The sequence below is a fragment of the Elephantulus edwardii genome, unplaced genomic scaffold, assembly GCF_000299155.1.
Source record: "Elephantulus edwardii isolate Elephantulus edwardi_28Jun2011 unplaced genomic scaffold, EleEdw1.0 scaffold00306, whole genome shotgun sequence".
Classification (NCBI taxonomy): domain Eukaryota; kingdom Metazoa; phylum Chordata; class Mammalia; order Macroscelidea; family Macroscelididae; genus Elephantulus; species Elephantulus edwardii.
In genome coordinates this window covers 656,489-678,915 of record NW_006400056.1, presented here as the reverse complement: position 1 = coordinate 678,915, position 22,427 = coordinate 656,489, and the positions used below count along the sequence as shown (strand labels likewise).

Below are 22,427 nucleotides of genomic sequence, written 5' to 3'. Positions count from 1 at the left end.
TGATGAGTCCGTGTCCAGGATCGGCCTGTGGGATCTGGCCTGAGTGTGTGACCCTGGTCCTCTATGCTTCCTCTGTAGGCGGACAGCTGTCCACAGCTCCCTGGTGCCACAGCCTGCACTATATGGTCCCCACACACCAAACCAGTTACCTAGTAGCTATCAAGTTAATGCCCCCTCAGGGAGATCTTAGGTGGATCCCGGTAGAACTGAACCCCGTGTTTTCTCTGGGGGGAAGTCATCATCAAGCCTGCACTGCGAAGTGCCTCTGGGTAGGCTTGAACTGCTAACTTTTTGGTTAGCATCACCAAGGCACTCTGATAGAGACATAGCTTTTCCCTTGTCCACTTGAGAGCAGGTTTCTACATGACACACCAGGCCCTCTCTGAAGGCACCACATGGAAACACCATATTTATTTGCAGGCTCTGAGTACAGAGCCCAGGGCCAGGCACATTTGGCTACATAACAAATACCCTACAAGTGAATGAGTTAGTGAGTGGACCTTGGTGTTAACTTGTGAGGTGTCCCCAGGCACCTGTGGGCTTCACTTCTACATCAGTGAAACAGAAGGCCTTGTACAGTGGCTGCCTTCAGATGCTGTGGGAACACTAGAGAATTTTATAGGAGTATGTGAACCTGTAGGCTGTGCAGGTAAGCCGACTGTCACTAAAGTTCCAGGCATGATCACAAGGAATCCAGAACCCCTCTGGACTTCCAGAGATACAATGTAGAAACGGGGAACAATGTGGAAATGGATTGCCTCAACTGTCTTTTGACCCCTGACATTTATCTTGGGGACTGTTTTGTATCATTGCATAGAGAGCAATCTCATTTTTCAAATGGCTGCATGGTATGCAAATCTACAGGGAGCTTAAACTCAACCTCACCGCCATTGAGTTGGAGCCAAATCCTGGTTTCTCTGCCAGTGCATATTCAGAGGCTACAGATTGCATGGGACCAGAGTGCCTAGCTTTCTCCTATAGAATTGCTGCGGGATCTAAACCCGCTGCCTTTGGGTTAGCAGTGCAATCCCCTACGGACTAGGCCACCAGAGACATCAGCAAGTTAGGCTTTTTCCAACCTCTCGGCGTGTGTGCACGGGCACATAGGGCACAGCCTTGGCGGGGACAGGACAAAGCTAAAGAGCACCTAGAAGCATTTCACATTTAGATGTCCATGGCCACCTCCCCCTGCCAGTCAAGTGGATTCCTTCACACACAGAAAGGGTACAGCCTTGCTGCAGTTTGATGGAGGAGAGACTTTTGAGAAGGATGTTGTCCCAACATTGCTTAAGATAAACTGAATGACTCGCTCCTTTGGGACACATTACAAGAGGATCAAAGAAAGGAGCCCAAGAAAAGGAGAAAACCCATTTGGCATGTGGAGAGGAACTGGGATATGGCACTGTTGCCAGGAAGGCAGAGAAAATGAAGCACACAGGCTCTCGAAAAGCAGTCAGAGGGAAAGAGCCTTTAGACTTTGCACCGAAATGCCAACTGGGAGGGTTTGGATTCAACCAATTTACAGCCAGTTCACAGCTCAAACATGCACCTTAACCTGGAATGGGATAAAACCAAGGCCTTTTCTTTCCTGAGCCAGAGAAATAAAACCAGAAAGGTACACCATCACTGTGACTCACAGCCAAGCCTGGCACAGACACTTAGCCTAATGGGAGACTTTGCCCCAAGGCTGCATGGGTGCAAAGTCAAGAGCCCTAATGTAACACCTGAGCGATTCTAACTTCTCTGAGGCCTACTTTCCGCCTCTGTAAAATGGGAAGTTCCTACTTAGTCAGTAGGGATGTTGAGAAAGACTTGAAAAACCTAAGAGTCAGCGGCAACTGAAGTACCATGCACCCAGCAAACCCCCACATACCAGAATAAAACACTGTTCTGCCCTGCACCATTCCCAGGATCCTTTGCAGACTGGACCAGTGCGGTCCATCAGGTTTTCATAGATCACCAGGCCCAATCTGTCTCAGTCTGGAACGCCAATGAAACTCGCTCAATATCACAGCAGCGTGCAAATCTCCACTGAGGGAAGCCAAACAGGCATTGAACCTGGGTCTCCCACACAGAAGGCGAGAATTCTACCACTGAGCCCTCACTGCCTTCAGTGCACACACAGGGGCTTCGGTTCCACGGAAGGCTGGCCACTGTTCCTCCATGTCACGGGGGCTGGGGCAGAGAGGTGAGCCTCAGCTCTGTTCTTCACTCTTATTGATTCACAGCTGCTGCCGTCTGGGCAGACCCAATATAAACAGCACCTGGCTCCATGACTGGGACATTCCTGCCTCTTCTGTCCAAGAAACACAGCTGCATGACAACCTGAAGCCCCAGCACAGACCCTTAGCTGCTGCTTATCTCAACTGGACACCCCTGCAGACGGGGACCCCCCATGAGTGAGGCTTGGCTCACTATAACATAGCAACAGGTGAGAGGCTTCTGCTTGAGGTGGGCTGTGATCTCCTCAGCCCAAGAGGAAGTTACTTGGGGAAGTGAAAGATAAGGTTGACAGACTAGTAAGTAAGAAGACAGGTTCTGGAAAGGGAAAGGCCCAGGGTCACATTCTGGTTCCACGGCCCCTCTGCCTCAGTTCATCCTGCCATGAAACAGAAACTAGGTGTCATGGAGTTCACGTGGACTCGTGGTGACCCCGTGTGTGTCATGTGAACTGTACTTCAAAGGGCTTTCAAGGGCTGGCTTTTTGTTGTTATGTTCTCAAGGTTTTTTTTAAAAAATGTAGACCCACCAGGCCTTTCTTCTGAGGTACTTCTGGGTGGACTTGAACCTCCAACCTTCAGTCAGCAGCCAAGCATATTAACCACGTGTTATCACCCAAGGACTCCTATGGGATCTCAGGTGGGTCACTTGACCTCTCCATGCCCTAAGAAGTATGGCGGCTTTGGGAGCCAGCCCAGCTCTCTTAGTGCCCACTGAACCAAGTGGGGCATCTCCAGACTGGTCCCCACACATTATCTCAGGAGACCATGCAAGAAACAGCCACCTCTACTCAGGGAGCAGCTTCCGAAACTGGAGTTGGGCTTCTAGGCCCAAGGAGATACCATGTCTTGTCATTAATTAACTTCTCTCTAGTCTTGGTTGTTTTTTGTCTTTCACTTAGAGCTCTTGAAAAAGTTATTAAAGTCATTTGCTTGGGGCCTCTGAAGGCCAAACTCATTAACTAGAAATGATTCATGGCATCCTCTTGCCTGTTTACACAGTTCAAGCTGGTCAACAACTGCAGAAATATTTTGTTTTTAGCCTCCCAAATGTTTCCATTCTGTCTTCTCCGCTAATCCTCGCTCCCTTTTGCCAAATCCTTTGCTCAGTTCTTGACCTTGCTCGTCGACTGCCGCCTCTTTCTGGAATCCTTCTCCTCTGCCTGACCTTGTAAGGTTTCCTCCTACCAGGGCCTGGCTCCTCTGGGACCTGCCCTGGGCACCGGCTCTGCAGCAGTTTCCTGTGGGGAGGGCAGCGGAACGCTCCCTTGAACTGGCCATGGGATGGACTCTCTTATTGTCTCCACTGGACAGAGACCCACCACAAGGCAGTAATACCCCAGAGCACACGGGAGGTCCCACTACATTTGGCTTCTCCTGGGCGCCAACCTTGGCTGGTGGCCCCTATGGCAGTACCTGTAGGGCTTGCCAGCCTGCCCTGTGTTCTCTAATGAAAATTTCACTTCTGGATTCACTCTTATCATCTAAGAGAGATCAGAGGAAGAGGGCCTGGTGGTTCTGGTTAACTGTCCCCAAGAACAGTAGACTGCTCTGTCTAGTGCTTCATGCAAGGTGCACCAAAGGTGGATTCTCCTAACACCTGTGAGGTGGACACATTGTGTTAAAATACTAAAGCTCTGGTTGGGACACTCTTCCGCACTTACAAAGCATGGTGAACTCTCCCTGAGCTCTGGACTATGGAGAAGGGTTTAGAGGGGCAGGAAACCAGTCAAATGTGGAAGAATAGAGGATGGGCTTGAGTGAAGTACCCAGCATTCACTACTGAGAAAATACTGGAGGACACGCTGTTTTGCTGGAAGGACACTTCCATGTTGGCTACAAAAATCTGTACAAACCTGAATCGAGTGACAGCCCCATGTGCATCAGGGTAGGGTTGTGTGCCAGAGGTTCTCAGTGGATGCACTTCCTAAGTGGAGGGCCAGGCCTTTCATTTGAGGAGCCTAGGGGCACAGACCTCCAGCGTTTTGGGGAGCAACTGAGAACTTAAGCATTTGCCCTACCCAGGGATGTGCCTTCCAGGAAATTAAAAACAAAAAAAACCCCAATCAAAACCAAAACGTTTTGCTGTTATTGTGTATTGTGAGTTAGAACCACCCACAGCTGATCCTCCCGCAAGTTTTCAGAGGCTGTAAACTGCACAGGAGGAAACTGTCCATGATCCTCCCAGAGCTGCTGGTGGATTTGAACTGCCTGCAGTTGGGTGGGCAGTGCAACTCCTTACTCACTAATGCTTCCCAAATGCAGTTAATAATGCTGATGGCCTTGAAGTGTCCCTTGATGCCTCTCCCCTGAACTCTCCCTCTATCCCATGCCCGTGTCCCTGCCTGGATGGACAAGCCATTGCTCTGTTAGCCCTCTTTTTACCTGGTCCTTTTGTGTCCCATCCAGTCTGGTTTTAACCCCACCCCGTTATAAGTCTACCCCAGGTTTGGTGAACACCTTGAGCTTTGTGGCAGATACACTACCTTCCCTTCAGGAAGGCCCAACCTAAGAGCAACCTTTGGACTTGCACTTACCTGGCTATCCAGTCCAAGCAAGAGAAGCATAATAAAAAAAAGAATGGACCAAAATGTGGGCAGCGGCATCATCGTCACAGCTTTGGGGTAGGCAATGAAGGCCAAACCAGGACCTAGAGGAGAGAGAAAATGGGGAGGGGGACAGGGAGGAGGTCGTCAGCCACTGAGTTCCAACACCAGGCTCTCACACAGACACTCGGTACTGAGGTGGGGCTCCCAACCCACAGTGCAGTGAAGGGCCAGGCCTGAGCTCCTGCCTGGGGATGCAGCGGGGACACACAGGGGCTGGGGAGGGCCCCGTTTTAGCATCTGTCTCCAAACAGTACAAGCGGCCTCCTCGCAAACCAGCCTCCGGAGAACACTGGTTATGGGGGTGGGGGGGGCAGGTGGCAGGACTGACTGTGAGACTCAGTCTATCAGCTTGGAAAAGTAGGTCTCCACACCCCAGCAACCAACTTAGCTTCCGCTGGAAGGAAGCAAGGTTAAAGATCTGGTTTATGGAGCCACTCAAGCCCTCGTTTGTGAGGGAGAGACATCTGGTTTCAAGTGGAGGCAATGACTAAAACCGTTGCATGGTGGGAAGACAAAAAGAACCACAGAGCTGTGCCCTGTATGGTCCATGGCATCTTCCTGAGGACAGTCCAGGGCTGGGCCTGTCCACGGCCCAACCCACAGGACGTGCGGGCAGTGGAGGTATCCTGGGCCTGGAGAGCGAGCCCACCGTGGATACCACCACGCACCCTTGCTGAGTCACCAGTCTCCAAGCTCTGCCTGGGGTTGGTTCTGGAAAGGACTCCCAAGGAGCCTTCTGTGATCTGATCTGCAGAGACTGCAGCTCTTTCACTAGACAACGGGCTTTGCTTCCAAGAGGAGTCTGACAGAGCCGTGAAGCCAGTGGGGCTGGGCAAACAGAAACTCGAGCAGCTCAGCAGTGCCTTTCTGAGGGGAAACATTCCACAATCAGGAAAATGCCTCCCCTGGTCTCCCAGCCATCCAATCGGCCTCAAAAAAGACCCCAAGGGCAATAATTTAGTCGTCAGACACCTGTGGGTCCAAGAAGCAGTCAGGAGCAGCACAAGATTGGCCTGAAAGACCAGGACTGGAAAACATAAAGTAAAATTCACAACTAAAAACAATTAACAACAAGAATCATGAGACAAAAAAACGGTTGGAGAGCAGGAAACAAGATTTTATAAAGCAAATTATCAGAAACCAAATTAATGGTTTATGAAAAGAATGAGGGGGAGATACTCGAACAAAAAAGAGGGAAAAAAAGCTAAAAAACAAACAAACAAACAAACAAAACGGATATGAATTGGTACCAGAAACCACATTATACAGTGTTAACAACCACAAATGTGGCTAAGGAAAACAATGCCTCTCAGGGCCTAGAGTTTCACTGGCCCAGAGAAAACCAGTCAAAGTGAAAACATTATTGGGGTGGCCACGGGGCAACTGGTCCCAAGGAGGCTACAAAAATCCACATGCAGAACAGAAGGGGTGCTCTTACCAGCCCCCAAAGCTGCCCTAAGGGACCAGTATCAGAGAAGAGAGCTTGGTCAGGAAAAACCCATGGCCCTCCGACTCTGAGAAACAAACAACTTTGGAATCAAGTGGACATCAGCAGTGCAGCGGTCCCCCTAGCCCGGGACTCCAGCATGAGACAAGGTGAGGTCCTGTGAGACAGATGTAAAATGGGCCCCCCCACCGCCCCCTAATGGGGCGGGAAGTTCTCAGATCCATCGGTTCTGTATTTCTGTGTTGCCCTTCTCAAGCCAGCCTGAGGGGAGCAGGTCTGAGCTTCTTTCTCTAACAGTGCTTGGGGAACTTGAGAGAGAAGTCCAAGTGAAAGAGCTCAGATGCTCCTAGCACCTCTGCATACCAGCCCCTTAAGGGAGGCCTCGCCACGCTGTGTCTCATGCATGCTGTCCAGCTAAATAATTATCCTGTCCAGATATACTTCACTCAATATAGTGCTTGTTAAGGGCTTATTAGAGAAATAATCACCCTTGATTTGCTGGCTCTGGGGCCAGCGTCGTGGGGAGTAAAATGACAAAGTCTGACAGAAGCTACTCAGGTTGACGATATATACATATATAAAAGTACCTAATTGTCCACAGAGAAAGACGTATTGTATATATCTATATATATATACATATATATATATCTCCACCCACCACGTTCCCTCCATGCTATCAATCAAGACTGGCTTGCAAACTCTCAACTGGAAGAAAACCAGCTTCCAGGTGGTATCACTGTCCCAGCCCCCTCATGCCTCTCAGCACCACACACCCAAGCAGATGTGGAAATTTTTGGAATTACTTTCCATGGATTCCATTTCCAGCCTGCCTTGCAGTGATGGGAAACTGTCAATGCAAAGGTCTGACTTGGGGAATATCTGAGGTTGAGCCTCCAGGACTCAGGATGCTGGGGAAAGGGTCTGCAGGTGAGGAAAAAGACAAGGCTGGGTCCTGAGGGGTCCGGCATGAGAAGGGTCTGACCGTGTGTATCCAGGGAGGGCCTGTCTGTCATGCTGCCAGAACAGAGTCCAGGGTGCTGCCAGAGACCCCAGTCCTGACTCTAAGCATCCTGAGCAAAGCCTGAACTCTTAGGCCACTGCTCCCCTCATCTGGGAGAGACATTTGAATACATGCAGCTGAGGCGCCTTCTGACCCTCAACTGCTTGGGCTCTAAGACTAGCTGAACCAGGCCTCTGGTTTCACACACAGGAGACACATGAAGACAAAGACAAAGCTATGGGGACCCTGACTGGGCCTTGCCACGGACCAGACCAGTCCCTGGAGCTCCCTCAGCCCAGGGCCCTGGGAGGTTGTGGAAAATCAGGAAAGGAATACAGATAATCAAACATTCTAGCTTGCCAACAACCACTTCCCAAGTGAATCGGGCAGGTCAGTGAAGAGTGAAGACGCCAAAGAGGTGAACTTCAAGGTTCCTGGAGGCCTTTCTCCATCTCATAGCTAAACCCTTGCTATGTTAAACCTTCAAAAATTTAAACCAAAAAGTTAAGCATCTAAAGGCAGGTTTTAGAGTCTGGGAACGTAGGATGTGATAAGTAGGTTGTTTTGAGAGTCTAGCAACAGAACTCTCCATAAATCCCTGTTTCCAAGCCCTCCTTGTTGCACTTGGGGACCTGAGGCTCCTAACATCACATGTTCCAGACGCTATGCCTCTAAAACTCTGATTCTCCACCTCATGACCCAGGTGTCCTGGGTAGGCCACCCTTGAGGGGGGACAGTGTCCTCACAACCTACTTCAAAACCAGATCTGTCACCTGCTTCTCCAAAAACTGGGCTAGAAGATGCCAGAGGGCACCCCACCCACCTTCATCCCCACTGGGTCATGCGTGGTGCCCATGGTGGTGCCTGACACAGAGGAGACACTTGATAAATCAATGATGGAATGGATGAATGAGAGGGTTCGCTTTGAAGGAGACACTGGGAGCAAAGTGCAAAATACAGAAACCAAGGCTGAGAAGGTGGCAGTGGCCTGCTGGCTGGTGGCTGGCTTGGACCTGAGTAAAGAAAGTGCTCCACACCCGAGACCAGGCCTTTGCTGGGAAGAGGGGGTGGGGGAAAGACCACAAGCAGGTAGCTAAGTAATTCCCAACTTTAACCGCCCCCATGTTTCTGCTGCCCCTTGGGCCAAATCGCAATGAAAATATTTGATATTTAGCTGTTGCACACTCTGAATTTGGGGGATATCTTGGTGGGGGGGTCCATTTTGAAAACCAGGCTCGTCCCCCCCAATCCCCCTGGGGTCTGGCTTCATGCCTACAGTACTCGGCTCACACACTAGGTGGCAGTGCCCACCACCACTGCCACCAATACCACCATACCTGACTCAGCCACATCAGCAATGTCCACCCCTTGCTCTTGTGCCATGAAGCCCAGGATGGAAAAAATTGCGAAGCCAGACACAAAACTGGTACCACTGTTCAGGCATCCCAGCAGCATACAGTCCCTAAGTTACACATATGTCAGGGAGCAAGTTAATTCACAACACATGGAAGCCACGCTCCCTACTTCTTTCTTTTTCTTTAAACATCATCATCATCATCATCATCTCTAAGGTGCACCAGGCCCACTGGGTGGACACTTGCCTGTACGAGTTGTACTTGTACTTGTTGTAGCTCCCAAGCGAGGTCATGGCCCCAAGGCAGATGGCATAGGAAAAGAATATCTGCGTCCCAGCATCAATCCACACCTAGGGAGGAAGGTGAGGGAGGAGAGAGAAGGCTATGAGAGCCAGCCTTCTGGCGGGGACAGCTCGGGTGCTTGGCCATGTGGCAAAAAACATCCGAGGGGTGGATCTGAACCCCTGCCCCAGGGTCAAAGAAACGGCACCAACAGCTTCTCCATGGGGGTAAAGCCTTCCTGTTGGAATCCCAGAGACCTTTCTAAGCAATCTGGAGCTGAAAGGAACCCCAGAAATCAAAGAAATTCCTCAGTAACATCACGGTTGAGCTGGGCATTGGGAGCAGGGAGATCTGAATCCAATCTTAGACTGATCCTGAAGAAGAAAATACCAACCTCTGGAACCTTACTTCTCTCATCTGTAGAACAGGCTCCCAGGGCTTACCCTATTGGGCTGTCTGTGGGTTCCAAGAGGATTTAGCATAGTGTCATGGTAAGCTCAGACGTCAGGGCTGCTATTATTATTTTATTATCTGGGGATCTCCAAGATCGGATAGGAAGGAATTCCCCAGTGGGTTACGCAGACCAAGCTGTTCTCTAAAACCTCCACGGCAGAGCTCCTGATTGCCACAAAGGCACCTCCCAGCTGTGCTCTGAGGCTGGCAGGCCCGGCACACCTACCTCCTGCAGCTGCAGCAGGAGGTGGGTGGGAAAGGAACCCTGAGGGCTGAGGAGCTCAAGGAGGCTAGTGACAAAAAGCCTTCAAAGGGGCCCAAACCATCTCCCAGGGCATACTCCAACTCCTACGAGCTATCTGACCACGGATGTGTAGTGGAGAATGTCAGCGCCTCTCCCTGGCTCAGCGTTCCCACCTCCTGTGGGCAGAGGACCAGACCAGCGGAGACAGGAGCCTCACAAGATCCTCTCCCTTACCTGGCGCAGGGCCTGAGGCAGCCTCAGGAGCTGTCGACATTCAAAGACACACTCCCCGCCCCTCCCTGCCATGAGCCCAATGACACTGGGAACAACCTTGCCCACCACAGGCCCAGTGGAAAAATACCAGCGTGATGGCCTGGCTGGGTTTATGCATCCAAGAACGCAAGAGCACGCGGCCAGCCATTCTCAGTGCCTGCCCCCTCTTGCGCCAGCCTGGCTCTGGGTAGAAGGGCAGCCACAGGGCCCATCCTCAGTACCTGGGGGTCCTCGAGGCGTGAGATGTCAGGGTACAGATAGAACTTGATGCCTGCGCCAGCTCCAGGCAGTGTGAGCCCACGGACCAGCAGCACCAGAAGCATGATGAAGGGGAAAGTGGCGGTGATGTAGACCACCTGCGGGAAGACAGGAAAGGGGTCAGGGAGCTATAGCCTTGTGTCCAAACCTCGTGCCATGTCCCTGCATCCAAGCCTTTGCTCCACCGGGGTGAGCCTGTTTCCTCATTTGTAAACGTGAGTATAACACAAGTACTTACCTTTACTTTAGAGCTCCTAGAAGTGAATGAAAAAGCCTTGGACCAATTTACCAGTGTCTATTATGAACTCTAGGGAAGCTCTGGTGGCCTACTGCGAAGAAGCTGAGTTGCAATCCCAGAGGTAAAAAGTTTGAATCCACCAGCTGCCCCATGGAAGAAAGATGGGCAATCTCCTCCCGTACAATTTATTCTCTCTGAAAACCTGCTAGAGGGTCAGCTATGGGTCACTTCTAACACGATGGCAAGCAACCTGAGCTCTAGGGAGTTCTGGTCACTTGGTAGGTAGGAATCACACTGGCAATGCAAAGAAAGGTACACAGTTGGAGTCCACCAGCTGCTCCAGAGGAGAAAGATGGGCAATCTCCTCCCATGTGATTCAAAGCCTCTGAAAGCCCACTGGAGGTTCAGCTATGAGTTGGTTCCGACTCAATGGCACATAACATTTTGAGCTCTGGTGGCCTAGAGGTAAGGAGCTGTGCTGCCAAACCAAAGGCATGCAACTAAAATTCACAGCTACTCCATGGGAGAAAGATGGACAATCGCCCCCTGTGAGATTTACCGTCTCTGAAAACCCACTGGGGGATCCGCTATGCATTGGTTTTGACTTGATGGTACACAACAACAACATCATCATGAATCATCTAGCTGCTTCACACCGTTAGCATCTTCAGAGGCAGCTGTGTAGGTCAAAATTCCAGCTCAGTTCTTGGCATACAGCACTCTAAGAGCTCATGAGCTAATCCCACAACTGTTTACATAGCTCTCCTGGCTAAGAGTCAGACAAGTGTGGGTTCGAATCTACACCCTTCTGGCCTGGTAGAAAAATAAATGCCCTGCACTTGCTTTGTGACCGCAGGTATGCTTAGCCTTGGGACTCATTCTCCTTACAGGCCAAATGGGGTAAAGAACAGCAGAAGCTGCACAGGACACTGTGGTGCAGTGGTGCAGGCATAGTGATCCTGTGGGGAAACCTACAGGCCCCTCTAGGAAGCAAATGAGACCTGTCCAAGTCCATCAAAGAGTATGCCAAAGGGCGCACCTGCTCTGTACTTCAGGAGACCCAGCCCTTCCTTGGGCCACACTGAGTGTCAAGGTCAAGGTGAAGACACGCAATGACATGGCCAGGGCTTTTCCGCCTCCAGGGACCTCTTCTGTCCCTAAACTGCTGGCCAGCCAAGCTGTCCTGTGGCTTCAGAACAGTTTCCACCTCATCATTCAACATGGGATGTGTCCAGGCAGTATTTGTGCCTAAGGGACACTCAAAGGGGCCTGGTCAACTGTCTGGGTGCCAGCCCACCTTTGTCTTTACCTGGTGACATTGTGCCAGCAGCCTGACTCCAAGGAGGACCTGATGCTGGATCTCAAGCCTTGTTTAGGTCACTTAAGAAGGTGGGACTTGAGCCTAGAATGTGTGGACAGTCAACCACCTTGAGAAAGGCACAGGTTCATCACTGGTGGGGGTGTGAGGGCTTTTGTGATGGCTTTCAGAAGCACTGTGGCTGGCTCTGGGAGCCCCTGGATACCTCTGGGAGTCTTGGGGGCCTGAAACTATGGGGCAACTGCTGCATGATTGATGAGCCCAATTTATAGGTAAGGAAACTGGGGCCCAGAGAGTAGGAGGAAGGTGCTCACTATGCAGGGGGCAGAGCTGGGGCTGAGCCGGGCCAGAGCCACAGCAGGGCCCCGGCAGAGCCAAGCCAGAGCTCTGGGCACTTCTGCCCCTGAGCAGTACTTGGGGCCTGGGGATATTGTACATGTCCACAGATGCTGAGAGACCTAAGCTGACCTGCCTCACACAAGAATGCTCCACAGAACAGGCTTTTCAGTAGAAACAACCAGAAAGGGGCTTTGGACAGGGTGAGATGAACTCCAGAATGGCACAGCCTACCTCCTCAGCCCAAGGTCCCAGCAGCAGTTATCAAGCACCTTGTGACCAGCCCCATTCCACATGTCAGAAGTTCTGCATTCACGACATCCCATCATTAACCTGTCCAGGCAGCTTTCATCGCTGTCCCTATCCCCCCCATAAAGTAGGGGAGAATGTGGAGGTCCAGAGAGGGTTTGTCACCAGCCCACGATCACATAGGATTGAGGTGGCAGAGGCAGGGGCTCAGCCCAGTGACAAAAGAGTGGCAGCAGCATGGACATCATCCAGACAAAGCCCTGCATGCCTGGCAGTGTCCTCAGGGCCACCAATGGCCCAAGGAAATCTGTGGTTCCCGGAGCCAGGGGTGAGAGCCGGCAGCTGGGAGACCTGGAGCACGTTATGATCACTTCCTTGGGTGTATGGCTGTGACATGGAGGGGAGGGCCTGATAAGCTGGGATTCCCTCAGGCTCTGGGGTGAAGTGGTTGTTAGGGTCAGCCAGGGCCATCTAAGTTCCTTAGCTTTAAACTTATACTGTGTGCAATGGGGATAACCAGAGGGCTCAGAATCCCCAGGGGCCACCAGTGTTGTGTTAATCCCAGACCCTGCCTGCCTCTGCCACTCCCTCTCTGGACACCTTTCCTCCCTCTGGCCTCAGTTTCCCCAGCCACCCTTACTCTCCATCTCAAGGCAGAGAACTCTCCCCACGGTCCTAGACAGGAAGGCAATATGGAGGGAAGGGACAGGTCAAGAAACCCCAGAAGAGAGGAAGAGAGAACACAGCCCTACCCGCAGCCTGCCCTTCCACCCTGCTAGCTGTGCTATGCCTGGTGACTGGTGGACAACAGTGGCCAGAATGTCCTTGCGCTGGTCCCCTGAGGATCGCTACTTCAAAGCCACTAGAACCCCCTGGGTTGGGCAGTATGGGCAGTAGCCAGAGGCACCACACCAGGGACACAGGGCAGGAGCTGGAGAGGCGGGTGGCTGTTTTCACACAGTTAATGCACTGAAGCAGCACTTCTGTGGTGCTTATTAGGTCTAAGAGCATGGCACAGCTCATCTAATCCTTGCAGCATGTGCAAGAGTGGGCGTTACTGCCACCTCCGTTTTCTAGATGAGGTGAAAGCAGGTCACAGGTCTAGGGGGTGGCGAGGGAGGGATTTGAGTGCAGGCCACCCGGCTGCACAGCCTGAATGTGCATTTGAGTGTGAGAGAGACAGACAGGAGACAGATACTCTGTGTGTGTGTGTGTGTGTGTGTGCACGCACACATCTGTGTATTTTCTGTTCTCTGCCCCCCGCCCCTCCCATCCACAGTCAGCAGCCCCGCATGGTCAAAACACCTTAGCTGCCTCTTTGGAAAGCTAACCTTGTTTTGCAGAATTTACTGCTCTGAGACAAATCCCTGAGCACCATTCTCTCAACTTTTCTGTGACTCCCCAGGGATCCCCGTGGGCGATGCGGTGCCAGCCACCACCAGCGGGCCTCTGGCGGGCGGCCCAGTAGGCCTTGCCACGGGACGTAGTATTTTTCCGCTCTTGTTGGTGAACCTCCTGGGTTCCTCGGGCCCTCAACCTACCAACCCTGTAGCCAAGTGCCCTGAAAACTTGCAGAGACAACTACTCCCCAGCCCACAGGAACAGTGGAGAGAGGGCTGGCCAGAGAGGTGGGCGGGGGGACTGAGTGCCAGGCTGCAGATACCCCTGGTGCTTCCTTTAGAGGAAAAGACCTGGCAGAGAGAGACATTCATCCCACAGAATAGAAACTCTGAGGTGCGGCCGCCCTGGGAGACCTGGGGGAGCCATCGCAAACCCGTTTCTCACAGGGGAAACAGGTCCGAAGAAGGAAAGGGACTTGCCCCATCATGCAGCATGGTTGCGATGTAGGTAGGAGGGCAGAGCTGAAATCCAAAGCCACATCTATCTAGCTCTGACTCCCTCTTTGTTTCTAACCAGGGGAAACAGAACGACCTTAGGAAATGGTTTGTTCACTTCTAACGTGTCTCTGCCCTCTGGGTCCACAGGGTTGGACTTTCAGGGTGAGATCTAGACTTCTGTGCCTTGCTCAGGCCTTGTGCTGCTGAGAAAGGTCAGTGGCTGCATCCTGGGGCTGGCACAGGATGAAGTCTGAGGCCAGGTGACCATGAGACAAGGGAGAACTTAGAAGCTGGGCTCACATGCCAGCTTGGCCACCTACGAGCTGGGTAACCTTGGGTTAGTTAAGTAACCTCTCTGGTCTTCAGTGCTAACCTTTACATTCTGTCCAGAACGGTGCTAGGATTATGTGAGCTACAGAACAGAGCCTAGCACACACATGCTACACAGCATTGGCGGGTAGTATTATCATTACTTGAGCAAATGGAGCCATAGCATATTCTGAGACTGAGCAACAGAGAGGTACATGGATTTTGGTCTATTGGTCAAGGCTCTCCCTTGGTCTACTCCCTGTGAGCCGTAGTGTGCAGCAGGTCAGCCCAGCATGTGGGCAAAGGCCAGGATAAAGTTCTCCGGCCACCCAGGCCACTGCCTGAGGTAGAGACCCCAGGCAATGTGGCACGCAGGTGGGTTGCCCCTTGGGCAGAGCTGGAGAAGTCCACAGCACTGTGTCTGGCTTAGCTTCTCTGGGCTGGTACGGTCCTGCTATTGTTCTGAGAACTTCCCTTCCCGTGAAGGAGGCGTCACTAGGGTGGGTGGGGGAACCGCTGGCAAGCCACAGCCGCACTGGGGCTCAGTTGCAAGCAGGTTCTTTTGTCTCAAACTATTCCAGAGGCACCTCTGAGCACTGAGGGCCTCCTAAGGTTCTGGGTCAGAAAAAATCTAAGGGTCTCTGCACTGCTGAATCCCTCCACCTGAAATCATTCCTTCTAGACACCTGCACGGCTCACTTCCCCATTCCTTCAGATCTCTGTCCTAAAGTCACCTCCTCAGTGAGCCTTCAAGGGCCTTTCAATTTGAAATGCACCCTAATCCTCCCTCTTTGTCCTTTATCACACTATTCCTTCCACGGCTCTCATCACCATCTGACTCCTGGATCCCCTGCCACCTGCAGTGTTGCGACCTCAACTCTCTGAATCTTAGTCTTCTCATCTGCTGTTGTTGTTTTATGTGCCATTGAGTCTACTACAACCCACAGCAACCCTATAAACAGTGGCTTTGAACCCTGCCCTATCCTGAGCCAATCTCACCATCTCTGACACACCTGAAGGCATGGCCATAGTCAGTGTGACAATCCATCTCATCTAGGGTCTGCCTCTCCCCATCCACCCTTCCAAGCATGATGTCCTTCTCCCAAAGGACTTGTCCCTCTTGGCAACATAGCCAAAGTATGTGAGATGAAGCTTTAAAATCTTTGCCTCCAAGGAGCCACTTGGTATGTAGAAAATGGAATTAGTAACAGTGCCTGGGGGTTCTGGTGACACAGGGCTTAAAGTGTTTGGCTGCTAACCAAACATTGGTGGTTTGACCCTAGCAGTTACTCTGAGGGAAAGTGAGGCATCTGCTTCCATAAAGACTCAGAGCCTCGGGGACCCTCTGGGGAAGTTGTCTTCTGGCTCATGGGATTGCTATGAGTTAGAATCAACTCCACAGGCGTGAATTGTGTGGGGATTCAAGGAGCTCATGTACGAGCAGCTCTTCACACAGCGCCTAGCTCACAGGAAACAACACTGAAGTATCTGTTTCACAGAGTAAACACATAAGCTTGTTCCAGTTTGGCTCTACCCACCAGGCTATTGGTCAGCTCCTTGAGGTCATTTTGTCTCTTTTTGTGGGTCCCTGCACACCCCGACCCTATTCCTAAAACAGTACCTGGCACAGAGTAGAGGCTCAAAAATCACTAGTGAAGAAGTTAATGATTATGTCTCCAGCATGCCCAGGCCGGTGCTCGGTGGAAGCTTCCCAACAGATGCACTTCTGCTGAGGGAAACCGAGGTGGAGTGAAGAAAGAAATTAGTGTTTACTGAACCATTTGTGGCAAGCATTGTGTTAGGTGCTGAACACACCTCATTTTAGCCTCCACCACTTGTTTTATAGATGAAGAAACTGATCTCCAAGATGAAGGAGCAACCCTGGGCAGATCTGCGACTACTTAACCTCTCTGAGCCTCATTGAGAGAAAGGGAAGAGGTTAATGGTTTTCTCCCATGGAGGAAATAGGATTAAGAGGCAGTGCAGGAACTGCCTTCCTTCCTTCCCTTTCTGCCTGTCCTAGGGACAGGGACAGGGCTACCTGGAACCCAGGGCACAGGCTTGTACCTGAAGCCCAGCTTACTCTACTTCCAGGTGGCCTTCAGGGTGACAGCGGGGCTCTCCCTTAGAGCAGGCAAAGGCGTGGACAGTGCAGGATCCTTGTGCCGCCCTGCAACTCCAGGGGCACAGACCTTGCCCAATGCTTGGGTCTGCTCCTGCCTGAGGTGGCTCTGCTGGCAAAGGGGACCTTGATTATGGATTCAAGGTCAGTTTGGCAAGGCCCTTTCTCCCATTGTGCCTGCAAGCATAATGTGGCCTTCAGATCCTCTTTTGGCGCTGAGGCAGTTTTGGTCTTAAATAGCTTCTCACTCTATCAAGATACAAATGTGTCTGAGAATAGTGTCTCTACAAGCAGAGGACCAGCCCTTTGCTGTGGACACTATCCCTTGGATGAGGACTCATACCGGCCTTTCCTAGCAGAAGCCCCACACTGCCTGCCTACAGCTGGGTTGACAGCTCTGCTCTCACAAGCACCACCGCTAATAAGTAACACTCTTATTATTGACAGCACATCAATTTACATAAAGCTATAGTAAAGAAAGCCTGGAAGCAGGAGCGGCATCCACTTCCGAAATGGCTTGCCTCTGGAAACTCTATGTACGTATGAACAGTGCTCAGGCTGTTTGTTCAGAGGGTCGCTATGAGTCGTCTATGACTTGACGGCAACAAACAACAACAACATAGTAAAGAAAGAAAGAAAAAAACAGGGGTTCCAGCTTTTACCCTACCGGTGCAACCCCCCTTTGTTCCTGCAGGGCTCTGGGGCCAGTTAAAACAACAACAACACAACCAAACAGCAAAAAACAGTTATCACCATACCAGCTCTAGTTCAGGGGGATTCCACATGTGACAGGATACACGTATGCCAATGGCAGCAATGGCACTGGCTGGCAAAGGTGGTTCTATAAAGATTCTGTAATAACTACAGCCATCAAGTCCCATGGGACAGCTCTGTTTTGCAGCACTCGGGCACCGTGAGAAGCTGACAACAACAATCTCATGGAAGGAGCTTTTTCCTCTACACTGTCCCTGGGTGAAGCTGAACTATCTCAAAGACACCTTTGAGGTAGCAGCCGAGCAGAGACTGTGCACGCGGGACTCTTCACGTGTCAATTACAAGTGACTATTTTCATTATCAGCGACCACATCTGTTAAAAGCAAGTTGTTGTTAGATGCCATCAAGTCAAGTATGACTCACAGCAACCCTGTGAACAAGGGCTCTGAACCCTGTCCTATCCTGTGCCATCCTCACAATCTCCAACACTCTCAAGTCCACAGGCGATATAACACAGAGGGAACTCTGGTGACGCAGTCTGGGCAAGTTGTGCCGAGAAGCCAAAGCGGTGCTTCTCTGGCGGTTAGAATACACCAGCTGCTCCTCCGGAGAGAGATGAGCCATCTCCTTCCACGGGATTTATAGCTTCTGAGCCTCTGGAGCGTCAGCTCTGAGTCAGTTCTAACAAGAGTTAGAAAGGTAATATATTCACCAGCAGCATATTATCTGTCATTGGCAGGTGATAACTAGGCTAATAGCTAATATCGTGCTTATCAGTTATACATTTCATTATCACCTAATGCCTCGGTGACAAGATAAAATGCTGGTTACAAGATAACTCAGTGTGTCTTGAATTAGCAGTCCATATCTTAAGCTATTCTCAGACTGCAATGCACATTAGAATGAGCTACGGACCTTGTTAAAAAGCAGATCTTAATCCTAGATCAAGGAGTACTGGTGGCCTCCTGGATAAGGAGCCCAGCTGCCAACCCAAAAGCAGGCAATTCGAATCCACCAGCTGCTCTGAAAACTCGACAGAAGGTCAGCTATGAGTTGGTTCCGACTAGAGGGCAAACAAAACCAATTCTAGGTGAGGGGCAGGCCCTGGGCTCTGAGTTTCCAGCCAGGTCCCCATCACCAGCTGAGACTGCCTGTCACACACATTCTGAAAAGCAAGAGTCCCTGTTGCCAGCTGTTGTTAAGGGCTGTTGACTCAGCAGCCTTGTGAACAACAGATCTGAACCTTGCCATGTCTTGCACCTTCCTCACTACTCTGATGTGCTCGAACCCCTGGTTACAGCTCCCGTGCCAATGTGCCTCGTTGTCGGCTTCATAATTAGCAACACGGTTGCTGGTTAACCTTTTTACTGGCTAACTTATGAGTTACGACTACACTAATATTTCTGCTAATCCCTGAATTAACTGCCAACCCCTTTGTACCTGTAAGGGAGCTGTGGTGGCCTAGTGGTAAGGAACTGTGCTGTCAATGCAAAAGATACATAGTTTGAATCCATCAGCTGTTCCACAGAAGAAAGATGGGCAATCAACTCCAATGTGACTTCCTACCTCTGAAAACCCACTGGAAGGCCAGCTGCGAGTCGCTTCCAACTCAACAATACACAACAACAACAACAATGCGTGTGAAATCCATTGCATACCAGAGCTGCCAACACAGCTTACAAGAGGACTGTTAAACGTTCATGAATTTTGCAAGCTGTTTGTGAAATCATAGATGAGCTATGTGGGAGTATTTACACCATGAAATGGGCAAGCACTGCAAACGAGGCCTCTTCATTTTCAGCGACTGGCTGGCAGCCTTCCATGGGCCACCTCCTCCCTCTGCACTCCCCACCATTGGCAGGGGAGGGAGAGATGTACAACTTACTTTCCCTGTGGACTTGACGCCCTTCCAGATGCAGAAGAAGCAGACCAGCCAGACGAGGAGGAGGCACAGAGCGAGGTCCCACTTCAGAGCACCCGGGTGATCTATCCCAGAGGACAGACTCAGCACGTTGCGCCTTCAAGGAAACAAAGGGAGAAGTCCATCAGTGTCACCAGGAAATGCCGACCAGTGCAGGGGAGATGGGCTACCCTCAGCAGGCTGAGTTCAGACCCTGCTGAGCGGCTATATCTGTGCAAGCAACCTTCCTCTTCAAGCTCTGCCTCAGAAATATGCTATGAGGCAGTCAAGAATGGGATTTGACTCAAACTCTCAGGTCACGTGAAGCTGGGCTCAATCCAGCACGGCGTTGGGTAAACTGAGTAAGCCCTAAGCCTCAGCTTTCTCATCTGTAAAATGGGCATTGTGTGACCTCAGAACATCCTTCTTCAGTGCCTAAACCCAAACCCACTGCTGTGGTCTTGCTTCTGATTCATGATGGCTCATGTTGCAGACAAGAGATCTGTTCTGAGCTCTCTCTGGGCTGTGGCCTTTACAAAAGCAGATCACTGTAACTTTTTTCCATAATGCCAAGGTATCAAAAAACCAGCCACGTGTGCCACCCAGGGATGTTCCTCTAGTGCCTGGGGCATGCCAGGCACTGGGTGCAAATCTTGGCGCTACCATTCAATTACTGATTGGGCAAAACATCCACCGTCTCTGAGCCTCAGCTTCCTTATCTATAAAATAGAGTTAACTACAGAAAGCTAGACACTAAGCAAGCATGATATATAGTAGAGGAACTGATGCCTTTGAGTTACAGTGTTGGAGAAGGGTGTTAACTCTACCATGGACTGCCAAAAAGACAAATACATCCTGGAGAAGGTGAAGTCAAGGTGTTTCTCAGAGGAAAGAGTGATGAATCTACGTCCTTCTGGGCATGTGATTAGAAGAGGCCAGTCTTTGGAAAAGGACATCCTACTTGGAAAGGTGAATGAATGGTCAGTGAAAGAGACAAAGACCCTTAACAAGATGGCCTGACACAGTGACTGGAGTGATGGGTCAGGGACAGTAGGGGCGGTGAGGCTGGCACCGGACAGGGCCATTAGTTAACTTGACAGCACCTAACCACCACCACCACCTGCTCCAACATTCTGCCACTTTCTGCGTCTCTCACCAAAATCCAAGCTTCAAGAGGGTAGGGTCTTTTTTCTTTCTGTGGGAATATAATATTTATTTCTTGGCAGGAGTTCGGTGTAAGTAGAAAAGCAATCAAAAATACTAAATGCCATAAACACCTGACACACCTTAACAGCCATCTGTGCCACTATGACAAGGCGATGCCAGAAGAGTTCCTGGCACACGTCTGGGTCTCAAGCAGCGCCGGGTTTCCTCCCCTGTTCCCTGCCAGGCTTGTGGGGTCCGGAAGGAAGCAGGGTAATTGTGTTAACCAGCTCAGGGTAGTCACTAACCTCGCTCAGAGGAAAGGTGCTGGCCTAAGATCACTCAGCAGGGCCTGGGCCTTTGGAGTTAACAAAGGCCCCTCCCGGACTGAATGCTCACAGCTCGCTCCCTCAGGAGATGGTCACCTGAAGCCAATACAAAGCAGGAGAGTGGACCATGTTGTGCAATGTCCACATACATCATTGATGTGTAGGGACAATCACATCAGCCCAGAGCTCAGGCTTCCGAGGTGACTGGGGGTGGCCAAACTGGGGACAGGACAACACCCCGCCCACTCACCACCTCCCACCCAATTTTCAGGCTACAAACTACAGGATACAGGACATTACTCCTCTCTGGAAGAAACTGGTTTTCTCTCTGAATGGAGTTCAGTGGCTACACTCACAGGCAGGGTAGACAGAGAGGGTTGTGACCTCATGCCTCAATTTCCTCCTGAAGTATAGAAATGTCAATCCTGCTCCAGAAAAACTTCCAGAGCACCCAATGATCATGGTCAGCCTGTAGAATTATTGTCTAATTGATCATGCACATATTCTGGGAAAGGAACAAGTATGTTTCATTGAGTAAAGATTGTCAGAACAGACCCACATCCATCCAGGCATCTCAGGGCAGCATGGAGGCTGGGGAGCATCAGGCCAGTCAAGACCTATCTAGTCCTTCAACTTTCGAGTGTTCTCACTTGTCGAGGGACCCATAGGTCCCTAGTGGGAGTAACCTGCAGAGTTCTGGGTTCCAGGTACCTGCTAGCTACCCCAGCTGTATAACCCCAATTCCATCCTTTCTCCACGACCACCACCATCCTGGTGCAATCCCCTATTATCTCTGAACCTTTTCACGAGCCTCCAGCTTTCACCACCGCTGCTCCCAAGGGTCTAGGCCCTCCCTCTTCTACTCGACATTCTTCCATAGATGAATGTGTCCCACCTCCCTAGCCTACAAGGTCCCGCCAATCTGTCTCATCTCTCCCTAAAGGGGAGCCCATCAACTACGATGCCAGGACAGCGGGATTAACTGGGACTGTCCCAGGCAAGCATGATGGACATTGACTTCATCTTAAACCTTGTCTCCCAGGCTGGCCCCTTGACTTCCTCCTTCGGCCACACTGGCCTCTGGTAACCTTTCAATACATGTTGTACAGGCTTCTAATGCTTCTCTCAGCTACACACTGTCTTCTGGTTTCCACAGAGCAAGAAAAAAGCACCCTGCTCCCTCTCCTCGCCTGGCCCTGGCTCTGTTTTTCTTTATAACACTTATCACCACTTGACTTACAATATAAGAGATCTGTGTATCTGTTTCATGTCTGTCAGCTCCAAAAGGGTAGGGGCTGTATTGTACTCACTGCTAAAGCTCAGAGCACATACTATGCGCTCAATAAACAGTTTAGTGGACTAATTATAGTCATCTGGGTGATGAGGAAATGGCAGCTTGGGGACAGGTTTAAGAATTCACATGAGCTCACCCAGATAGAAATCAACCCTGAAGCTCCGTTCCTTTCGCTTTATGCCACACCGGGGACCAGTGACCTTGTGGGCGGTCCGATGCTGCCCTTGCACCCCTCACACAGGAGGGGCGAGGCTGAGAGGTGAGTAGCATTCTTGTCCAAGAATAGTAATGATTCATTCCAGGGCGGGAGCCAAAAAATGAACCGGCTGGACATCAGTTTTGAGCCAGCCGCCCTGCTGCCGTCCAGCCGGCACTCAGAGATGTAAATACGTCCTCCGAGTGGGCCAAATCGTTTCCTCTTGACTGCGGTCCAGCCATTTATTGGCGATGGCTCTCCCCTGGAGACTGGTGGAGGCAACAATTATAAAAGCCCTCGC

At 51.0% G+C, this 22,427-nt stretch overlaps 1 protein-coding gene across 1 annotated transcript in view; it reads right to left on the bottom strand.

The window, feature by feature from the left end:
* SLC6A6 (solute carrier family 6 (neurotransmitter transporter), member 6) overlaps positions 1-22,427 on the bottom strand; it is a 45,446-nt gene that overhangs the window by 7,730 nt on the left and 15,289 nt on the right. Inside the window, exons 4-8 of the mRNA XM_006901035.1 lie at positions 19,150-19,282; positions 10,104-10,238; positions 8,877-8,980; positions 8,613-8,737; positions 4,757-4,869 (exon numbers count right to left, since the gene is read on the bottom strand). Of these exons, the coding sequence (XP_006901097.1) occupies positions 4,757-4,869; positions 8,613-8,737; positions 8,877-8,980; positions 10,104-10,238; positions 19,150-19,282 (610 nt within the window). The remainder of the gene's footprint in view (positions 1-4,756; positions 4,870-8,612; positions 8,738-8,876; positions 8,981-10,103; positions 10,239-19,149; positions 19,283-22,427) is intronic.